The sequence below is a fragment of the Chiloscyllium plagiosum genome, chromosome 12, assembly GCF_004010195.1.
Source record: "Chiloscyllium plagiosum isolate BGI_BamShark_2017 chromosome 12, ASM401019v2, whole genome shotgun sequence".
NCBI lineage: Eukaryota > Metazoa > Chordata > Chondrichthyes > Orectolobiformes > Hemiscylliidae > Chiloscyllium > Chiloscyllium plagiosum.
The window spans coordinates 18,039,194-18,050,433 of record NC_057721.1 but is presented as its reverse complement, the minus strand read 5'-3'; the positions used below and the strand labels follow the sequence as shown (position 1 = coordinate 18,050,433).

Below are 11,240 nucleotides of genomic sequence, written 5' to 3'. Positions count from 1 at the left end.
TCTGATCTGTTATTGGTGCCATTTCTCCTGTTTTTAGGCCAGCTGATCACATTTTAAAATTTAAAAAAAAATTAACTGAATTGGCAGTGCCTGGGGTTTAGCTCCAAGACAATCTGGAGATACCAAAATACTACAAATCAGAACTATAAGGATTTATTGTATCCACAATAATTGTAGCATGTAATTCCTGTGTGATTGTCACGTTGAGCTTCAGTGACACCTATTTAAGACACAGCAGATGAGGAAATTCTTCTCTGAGGTAGTGAATCTGTGGAATTCTTTACTGCAGAAGGCTATTAAGAATATGTTGCCAAGTATTTTGAAAGTTGGGATAGACAGATTTTTAAACCAGGAAAGGAATTGAGGGCTATGGCATAAAAGCAGGAAAATAAGGTTGAGGGATATTAGCTCTAGCATGGAATGACAGAACACACATGATGGACCAATTGGCATACTTCTGCACTTGCATCTTATGATCACTCACTTCCTAATCTTTTATCCTCAGAGGTAACTGTTGTCAGACGTAGGAGAAGATATCCACATTCTCATCTGGAGGATTGTATTTGGTGATCACCAAGCTTAACAAGGCTCACAAAGTTATCAAAAATGAGAAGTAGAAAAAATGCCATTCCTGAAATCTATTTATAGTCTGCGATCAAATGCTCATTGAGTTAAATTGGAACACAATATCCTCGTGCAGTGAAAATACAGGACAGGAAGGAATCCAATATAAGCCCTTTCAAACATGATCTTCGATTATGAAGATGTCAACATTTGGATCAGCAAGTTGCACACGCAATTGATTTGTGCAGATTTACCACATTCCTACATTAGCTTTGATTCAAACATACTTATTTTAGGATGTAGAATAGAAATAGGAATGTAGTGAAGTATATTGCATTTATTTGAAAACCTTACTGATAATATATTTCTACAAGTACCAGCGCACTGATAATTTCCATGCTGATTATGCTTGAACCTGGGAGTTGTGGAGGATGGGATCTCAATGCCACTCTTTCCCTTTGATCAAAGTTGACCTTGTCAGTCGAGAAGTAGAAAACTGAGGATAATAGCATTCTGCCTTGACAGAGTTTTGTATCATAGTTAAAACTTTTAAAATCAAAGAATTAAATGAGCATGTTGACTCAATGTCTTTTAGCATCTAAGAAGGAAGGACAAAGGTAGAATGTTTTGAAGTCCACTTCAATCTCTCATCTATTGTCCTGTTTTTATCTGGATTTTGAACTTGGAAGAAGTCTACTCCAATTAGCACAAATAAACGTTTACATTATCTGTGAATGGGATCTAAATTGTTTCTCCAGTGATAATATATTTCCTCCAAGACAATAGATATTGGGAATCTAATCTAGGAAGGATATTATTAGACTGGAGAGGGTTCAGAAAAGATTTCAAAAAACGGGTGGCACAGTGACTCAGTGGTTAGCACTGCTACCTAACAGCATCAGGGCCCCAGGTTCGATTCCAGCCTCGGGTGACTGTCTGTGTGGAGCTTGCACATTCTTCCAGTGTCTGTTTCCTCCGGGTGCTCCAGTTTCCTCCCATAGTCCAATGATGTGCAGGTTAGGTATGGGCCATGCTAAATTGCCCATAGTGTTAGGTGCTTTAGTCAGAGGGAAGTGGGTTACTCTTTGGACTGCAACCAATGTGTGGACTTGTTGGGCCGAAGGGCCTGTTTCCACACTGTAGGGAATCTAATCTAGATATCTATCCTTTTGGCACTTCAGTCTTTGTTTTAATATAAGCCTGACCTGTATTTTCTGCTTCATTTAGTAATGCAGGACAAGTGGAGTCTTGGACAAGCAATTTATTTGGTCAAACAGCTTATCACTCAGTGCAGGCTGGAACACGTACTGTGTGGCAGTTCAATCTGACACACTATGCGGGAAGCATAAATGCAGCTTATTTAAACCACCTGTATGCTGCACACAGACAATTAAATATGTGCAGAAACAAAATAGTCCAAGCTTGTAGTTGAGAGGAGAAATGAAGAGGAATATAAGAATGGCAAATAAATATTTTTTTTTTAAATCACTCTTGGGATTTGGGCTGTCCATGTTGTTTAAATACACTCTGTGGTATTAGGCAGGGAGTTCAAGGATTTTGACAAGTGAAGGTCAAAGAATAGCATTGTATTCTCAACATGCAAATAGAATGATGGTTAGCAGAATGGAACCCAGAAATCTTCAACAGGCAAGTAAATTGTGAGTGGATATGAGAGGTAGGATTGGATCTTACAGGGACAAAGAAGGTGATATGTGCTTGGAGTTACAGAATGAGGCTAGTGATGAGGTGTTGATCAAATATCAGTGGGGGTAGATGTGGCCAAGGCATGGGGTGAAATCAGTAGGAGGGATATGCTGGAAAGATTGGCTCTACTTAGAATGAATAAGTTGCCTAGTTTGGATGGCTTGCATCCCACAATGTGTAAGAACTGAGGTTAGATATACCAAAAGGGCTTGCCATAATCCTCCAGTCCTACCTGGATATGAGGGTGGAGATTAGTTGGGGGGGGGGGGGGGGGGGTGAGTGGGAAGGTAACACAAGACTGGCAAATGTGGCACACTTATCACAGAGAATAGGGTGAAATGATTTGAATTATTTTTACTGTCCCCCTCTCTTATCTGGAGCCGGAGTGGTTTTTTAAATGTTTTATTCTTACTGATTCCCATTTAGAAATAGGTAGAGGTGTGTTTCTCAAAATCTAACCAACAAAACTAAGTGTAGTCAGTATCAGCTTGAATAAAAATTCGCTTTAAGAACATAAAACAGCAGGTTGTGGATAATGCTTGCTTTACAGATTGCTTTTCACCATGTTCCAATGTTTCCCAAGAGGCCTGTGCTAAGATCAGTGATTTATGTAACTTACACATTGGAACAAATTGACAAATTTTGAAATTTTACTGTCACATAGAGGTATTGCAAGCAGTGAGGATGGTACTACTCAACTGTAACAACCCAGGTCAGCTGTCAAAATGGAAAGGTAGAACAAAAACGGAAATTGCTGGAAAAACTCAGCAGGCCTGGCAGTATCTGTGGAGAGAAATCAGAGTTAACGTTTCAAGTCTGGTGATCCTTCCTCAGAATACTGTGGCAGGTGGAATTTAATACAGGGAAGAACAAGGTAATGCATTTTGGCAGAAAGGATTAAGGAAAAAGGAGACATACTAAATACCACAGTTCAAAAGAATGTGCAGAGACATAAGGGAATGAGGGCTTTACATGTTTAGATGTGTGACGGTCTGGCTGTTTTGAAACAGTAGTTGGCAAAGCAGAAAAGATCACAAGTTTAATTATAAGTAAGAGATACATAAACAATGAAGTTGTGAATTAGTCTTTTAGGTGTGGACCAACCAGAGCTTTATAGGGTATTGCGTTCAGTTCTGTTTAACACAGTTTGAGAGTGATGTGAAGATTCTTCAGAGTGTGGAGTGTGCTAGGATTATATAGCACATTGTCTAGACTGTACTACAACTGTGCTGCCTAATCAATCCAAGCAGCAGAACCTCATGTTCAGGAGGCCTATCATCTGTTCTATGTTGGCCCTGGTCAAAGGATGCATTGTATTGTATCTATGCTCAGCCTTAGTTGTGGGCTGTGTAAGCCTTTGCTGCAAATTAGAGACTCCTTGCTGATCTGCTGCCACCTCAAGTAGCCTCTTCTGAGACATCATTGTTAATTTATCATTTCCTCTTCTTCCTTCTGTTCTGACTCTGTCACAGTGATGGTTATGGGTATCCCCACCACATTCAGAGCCCCGATTAGAGCTTCTCAGCCTGAAACTGCAGCAAGGCAGTGTGCAGGATCCTTTCTTAAAGGCAAGATTTTCTCATCCTATCAGTCAAATTTGATGTTTCAGACATTGTTTATAGCTGCTTAGAGCTTGTGAACTCAACCAAACTGAGCTAGGAACTTAAATTTCTTTCTTACTGGGTGTAGATCAGATGTGATTCTAGTGGAATGTCTATGACAGCAACTTTTACTCTGAGTACCCTGTCTTTTGTCTACATGCACAACCTCAGGCATAAAGAGTGTGCAGATGGATATTGCCCAGTAGTAACTCTCTTCACATCTGAGCAGCAGGCTGTGCATTCAAGTTCTGCTCCAAATATTTGAAAAAACATCGGGCTGGCAGCCGAGTCCAAAATGGAGGGAAACTGCAGTGTCTGAGGGGCAGTATTTCGGGTTGATTGAGGAAGTACTGGACTCTTTCATTCAAGGTGTAGAGTTTCAGCTGCCTTCACAAATGGAAGTTAAAGCTCTCAAGTTACTATCTTGAAGAAGCGCATAGGAGTTCTTCCCAAGCAAAGCTAATATTTACCATGCAGTTGACAATAAGAAAAGACGCTACCTGGTCATTTATCTCATTGCAGTTTATAGGACTTTGTGCATAAATTGAATGGCACATTTCCTGTAATACAATGGTGACTACGCGGCAACTGTACCCATTCAAGCATTCCGAACTTGAAGGAAGTACTATTTAAATGTAAATCTTTCCGCCCTTGTAACCATTTAGCTTTTCTCAAAGGTCTGTAATATTAAATACCAAGAAGACCATTTCTGAAGCACAATTTAAATGCAATTCGATCACTTACTTTTATAGATTTTCTAACTAATAGTGGAAATCACCAACTTCCTAGAAATTGCTAATGCAGCTTTTTGTCACTGTTTCATCAACACCAAACACTGAAAATGAGAAATGGGAGTAGATTTGCACCATTTAGTTTTATAAGTGCTCACCACGGCGCTAATTGGATTTAAAACTGCTTCACAGAATTCTAATTAGGTGTAATAGATAAAACATCAGTCGAAAATAATTTTCTTGCATCTGAACATGGGAAAAATTATAATACATTGAGTGTTTGCTGTTTTAAATTTATTGTGGCCTAAAATAACAGTGGGGTTAATGTTTGTGCTCCATTTAGAACAACTGATCATTCATGAGTAAATAGAAAATAACCTGGGGATCAGTAAGCTCATTTGTCTTGATGCATAGAATCTGATGTCAAAAGAGAGGTTCACTCCCCCAGACTGACTGTCTAAGCTCATGGAGAGCCTGCCTCCTTATTTGAAACTTTATTGCTGGAACAGCACAGCAGGTCAGGCAGCATCCAGGGAACAGGAGATTCGACGTTTCGGGCACAGGCCCTTCTTCAGGAATGAGAAGGGCCTGTGCCCGAAACGTCGAATCTCCTGTTCCCTGGATGCTGCCTGACCTGCTGTGCTGTTCCAGCAATAAAGTTTCAACTTTGATCTCCAGCATCTGCAGACCTCACTTTCTCCTGCCTCCTTATTTGCTCCACTCCAGGAGGCTGAAGAGGAAGTTACAGAGAAACAATAATAAAAGTGAAATCCTCCTGATGCTGGAAATCTGAAATGAAAACAAAGTGCTGGAGAAACTTAACAACATCCGTGGAGAGAGAAACAGAGTTGACATTTCAAGTCCAAAGGTAACTCTTCAGAACAGAAAGGAGCTTGAAAATGCTTCTTTTCTTCAAAGCTACAGACAGAAGGAGAGTGGAACACATGGTGAGGGTGGCTGGATACAATACAAAGGCAACAATATGGTGGCAATGATTTGGAGATGCTGGTGTTGGACTTGGTGGACAAAGTTAAAAATCACACAACACCAGGTTATAGTCCAACAGGTCTATTTGGAGGCACTAGCTTTCGGAGCATTGTTCCTTAATCAGCCAAGGAAAAGATGGGTATGTAAAACAGGTGTAAATGTTAAGTGTGAAAAGGAGAAAATGGGAGCACTCTGCTAAGAGAAAAGTCAGCAACACACAACCAAGGCATGACCAGGATAGTGTGGGATATAAATGAATTAATGTTATTTCTGCAAGTATAAATTCTGATACAGAATAGGAATGAGAAAATACATATTCAGCAAAAAGAAAGGATATGTGAGCATGAGACATGAATACAGAACAATGGTGGATATATGGGCAAACAGGAAAACATCTGTTCTCCTCGCTTGTACAGAGACACAGGAACAAACCCTAATTAAAGAGGTCAAAGTGGCCTCTGGATGGAAATAGATGCTGATAGAAGAAAAGATATGCCTAATCAATAATCTATAATAGACTGACGTCAAACACCCTTATGGGAGTCAGAGATAAGAGTTTGTCACGGACAAAACAGGATAAACAGAAGTTGTGGGATAAGTCTTAAGGAAATGAGTGACGTAAGCGAAGCAGGAAACAAACAATGGAATAAGGAAAAATATGGGGATTCAAACTGAATAAATTTCGAGAGTTTGTTGGATTTGGTGTGCATTTTGTCATTACCTTACCAGGTAATTAGACAAAGCCCCCATCTATAGGTGTACAAATAAATGCTGATCAGAAATTAGTCTCGGACTGAAATTATTAAAGTGAGTGAGCTTTTGTTTCTCACAACATGCAAATTCTCCTCCAAGCCTCATAATACCTTGACTTGGAATTATTTTTATTTTATTTATTCATTCATGAGGTGTGGCTGCATCAGTATTTATTGCCCATCCTTAGTTGTCCTTGAGAAGACAGTAGTGAGCTGCCTTCTTGAACCACTGCAGTCCACCTGCAGTGAGTTGACCCACAATTAGGGAGGAAATTTCATGAGTTTGTCCCAGTGACAGTGAAGGAATGATGATATATTTTCAAGTCAGAATGGTGAGTGGCTTGGGCTTGGAAGGTGCTGTCTAAGGATCCTTGGTGAATTTCTGCAGTGCATCTCATAGATAGTACACACTGCTGCTACCGAGCGTCAGTGTTGGAAGGAGTGAATGTTTGTGAATGTGGCATCAATTAAATGGACTGCTTTGTCTTGGATGATGTCAAGCTTCTTGAGTGTTGCTAAGCCAAATCCCTGCAACTCCATTCCTAACAGCACTTACACCTCAAGAACTGCAGTGCTTCAGGAATGCAGCTCACCAACAACTTCTCAAGACAAGTTAGGGATGCACAATAAATGCTGGCCTAGCCAATGTCCCTCACATCTCACAATTCTAAGGATATGCAGTAAGCAATTTTGTACTGAGATGAAAAATTTCATCATCCAGAGTCTGTGGAATTCTCTGTCACAGAAAGTGGTTGAGGTCAAAGCACTGAATGTTTTTAAGAAGCAGTTTGATACAGTTCTTAGGGCTAAAGAGATCAAAGGGTATAGGAGAAAATGTGATCAAGGGGGTTGGTGATGACCTTGTGGTATTGTCGCTAGACTGTTAATGCAGAGACCAGGTAATGTACTGGGCACCCAGGTTTGAATCCTGCCGTGGCAGATTGTGGAATTCGAATTCAATAAAAATCTGAAATTAAGAGCCTAATGATCACCATGAAACCATTGTGGGTTGTCAGAAAAGCCCATCTGGTTCACTAATGTCCTTTAGGGAAGAAACCTGCCGTCCTTACCCAGTCTGGCCATGTGTAACTGCAGATGCACAGCAATGGGGTTGATTCTTAATTGCTCCAATTAGGAACGGCAACAGATGCTGGTCTAGCTTACAATGTTCCCATCTTGTGAATGAATTAAAAGAAAAACAAGGTACTGAGCAGGATGTTCAATCATGATGATAATGAATGGCGCAGTAGGCTCTGAGGGCTGAATGACCGACTCCTGTTTCTAGTTTCTATGTTTCTACAAAGAAAGTTTCTTTGAGATGTGGATGTTGAACTATATCCTCCTCAGTGGCTACACTGCGTCTAATGTATTGACACAAAGTCGTTTAAAAAGGGTAGTGCAGTGATTATTGAACTTTACAATTTTAGTTGTAGGGAAGGAGAGTTTATCAGGAGCCTTCCTGTTTGAAGAGACGTCATTGAGAGTTAAAATGAAAAGAAGATGAAAATCCTTGTGGATATTAAGGGTTAAGTTGAAGTACAGATCAGCAGAATGTAAACTGCAGGATGTATAGTGTATGCATATTCTCCTAATAATTTTATGGTTGATACAAAGAATATGTATCGTTATGGTGCCTGTTATGTTCAAGATGGAAACAATATCTTATCAACTGTGTGTCACAGTTATGTTAAGTGCCATCTGTTCCCGCTCAGTGCTCCTTGGATTTCAACTCCAAACATGGTAACCTTTTCATTGCAACTTAGCTCTGTTGCCAAGAGAAATTCTCTCTCTCTCTCTTTGCGCACACGCGTACACACACACACACGCACATTGTGCTCTCTCCCTGCCTGGTTAGGCTCTTCAACGATTAACTCAAAATCCGAAAGCTCTCCCAAGTTTGCCTTTCGAGCAGAAATGTTTCGGGAAAATTCAAGTTTCATCGAGACTATTTTGTACGATAGTCCTGGATGTAAGATTCTGAAAAATGGGAGTGAAGGAGCCATTTACCACTTGGCCAATGTCATGTTTACACTGGGCTACATGAGCGGCAGTGGGTTCTTTGGTCTCGTTTATCTGTTCAGTCTTTTGGGCGTTGGGTTTTTCATTCAGTCTCTTTGGGGCTGGGTCGATGCCTGCGGGGTGGATATTTTTATGTGGAGCCTGTTACTTTTTGTGTTCTGCTTGGTCCAACTGGCGCACATTGGTTACCGGCTGAGGAAGGTGAATTTCGAGGAAGACTTCACGAATCTTTACAAAGCCATGTTCCAGCCGCTCGATGTGCCGCTCGGTGTCTACAAGGAGATCGTGAACTGCTGCGATGCCGAGGTGACGAGTCTCTCCCGTGAGCAGAACTACGCGGTGGAAGGCAAAACCGCAATTGACCGCTTGTCCCTGCTGCTCTCAGGCAGGTCAGTGGCAGCAAGTGCTCGGAACCGGACAGTTAGCAACATATACACGGGGGGGGGGGGGGGGTTGGTGTGCTCATTTGTTTGGTGGGATGTAACTGACACCAACACTTCGAGAATCGCCTTTAATAGCATGTTGTGTTGCAATGTAATCAGTTTTGTCAAATACTCCAGTTAAACCACTCTCAGTTACACAGATGTATGTGTTTTCATCAACAACATTGCGTCCAGGTTCAGTTTTCCGGTAATACCACACCGTTACTTGACTTTTTCTAAAGAGCGAATGCTCCGAAAGAAGTTATTTTTCTTTCCGCCGACCGCCTCAGGTTGTGCTTTTCTGAGAGCAGGCGGGGGCTAAGATCAAGCACAGTTTACGCTAACTTTTTATTTATTTTATCGTAGTCGTCTCGTGTTTTAATGTGATTCCATTTGGTGTTCAAATAGAACACGGCCTCCTGGGCCTTGAGAATCCAGCCTTGGGAAGGTGCCAGTGTTTACTGAAGGATCCCTCATCCATGTTACAGACTCCTAGTCCCCTCCCTCCTCCCCCAGTACTGGTGGAATGTATACTCACCAATTCTTTCGGGAAACAGCTGTAACATGGTTTGTTGACTTTTTTCACTAATACCTAACAAAGTTTTACACTATTTTAGTTAATATTACCTACAGTATGGAAACAAGCCCTTCGACCCAACAAGTCCACACCGACCCTCTGAAGAGTAACCCATCTCTCTGACTAATGCACCTAACACTATGGGCAATTTAGCATAGCCAATTCACCTGACCCACGCGTATTTGGATTGTGGGAGGAAACCAGAGCACCTGCAGGAAACCCACACAGACATAGGGAGAATGTGCAAACTTCACACAGTCACCCAAGGCAAGAATCGAACCCGGGTCCCTGGTGCTGTGAGGTAGCGGTGCTGTGAGGCAGCAGTGCTAACCACTGAGCCACCGTACGCAGGATACATGACGTAATTGGCCCTGTTTAAGGACATTGCCAAGTGGGTCAGTTCTGCTCTGGTATCAGTGATTCAGCCCGACCAGACCTGTGCTGTTCCGGGTAGGATGATCTCTGAGAGCTTCATGCTGCTCAGGGATATGATTGCCTACATGCAGGACAGGGAGGTGGATGCCTCATCAGCCTGGAGCAGGAGAAGGCTTTTGACAGGATATCCACACACCTACATTTGAGACATGCTGTCCGAAAAAAGCTTCAGAGGGCATCCGACCACTTTGCACCAACATTGTTAGTGCAGCCCCAATCAATGGGTGGAAATCAGAAAGCTTTCCGATCAGATCTGGAGTCAGGCAGGGCTGCCCACTCTCTCCTGCCTTATTTATGTGTTGTTTAGAGCCATTTGCCGAGTCCATCAGGAAGGATGTGAGCCTGAGAGGGGTAACTATTCTAGGCAGCAGAGGCCTGCCAGTCAAAGCTCCCCTGTACATGGCTAACACCACCATTTTCTGATTGGATTCGCTGTCAGTGTGCAGACTCATGAGCATCTGCAACCAGTTCAAATGGGCCTCGGAAGCCAAGATAAATCAAGGTAAGAGTGTCTTTGGGAACGACCAACTGATCCTTTATCCCCTTCACCATCAGGACAGATTTCCTGAAGGTGATAGGACTATGCTTCAAAAGGGCTGGGGTATATGCAACATTGTGGGAAGAGCGTATCGCCAAGGTGAGGCAGAAACTTGGCTATTGGGAGTATTGTTCCCTCTCCACTGCGGGTAAAAATCTGGTCATCAGGTGCAAGGCACTCTCTCTCTCTCACTCTCTGTTGTACGTGGCACAGGTCTGGCCCATTCCCTGAACCTGCACCATTGCAGTCACCCGAGCCATCTTTCACTTCATCTAAAGGTCTAAGATGGTCCATGTCCACAGGGACACAATGTACCCAACACTGCCATCATCCTGATGGTCACCTTTGTGTATGGCTTCTTCAAGGTGTGTGTTGACCCTTGGTATGCAAACACAACGTGTCACTTCCTATTGATGTTCTACCTGTCCCCAGTGTTGTGAAGGATGGGGGTATAGGTCTGGCCTTGTTTCCGCAGTAGTTGCACCATTCTGTGTCACATGTCATTCGTGAAGAAATTTGCAAAGAAAAATACCTTTGACCACAAGTCCATCAGGAAGTGGTTTGCATGTAGTAACCTGTAACCATGCGGAAAAAGGAGAGGGTGGATCCTAATGAGTGGTTATTCAGCAGAATGCCTCATCACCAGAACTTTCCAATAAGCACCAAGACATCGCTTGGCTGGTGGTGAGAAGGGCACTACCTGTGAGATCCTTCATGTATGCTCAGAAGCTCTACACCACCACATGCTGCCCTTGAAGTGGCTGAGGAGGAGGCGGGGGGGGGTGTGGCGGGAGCAGGTACAGACTGTTATGCATCTGCTTCTGGAATGTGCCTTTGCAAAGCAAGTGTATCTGAAGAAAGATGCAATGGTTTTTTTGTCGAGGTTCGTCCTGAGCAGCTCCGTGATGCA

At 42.4% G+C, this 11,240-nt stretch overlaps 1 protein-coding gene across 1 annotated transcript; it reads left to right on the top strand.

Moving 5' to 3' along the window:
* Positions 1-8,116: 8,116 nt before the first annotated feature.
* On the top strand, positions 8,117-8,937 carry LOC122555541 (popeye domain-containing protein 3-like). Its single transcript, XM_043701565.1, has one exon. It carries the CDS (start codon positions 8,254-8,256, stop codon positions 8,920-8,922), a length of 669 nt encoding a protein of 222 aa, XP_043557500.1. The 5' UTR covers positions 8,117-8,253; the 3' UTR covers positions 8,923-8,937.
* Positions 8,938-11,240: the final 2,303 nt, after the last annotated feature.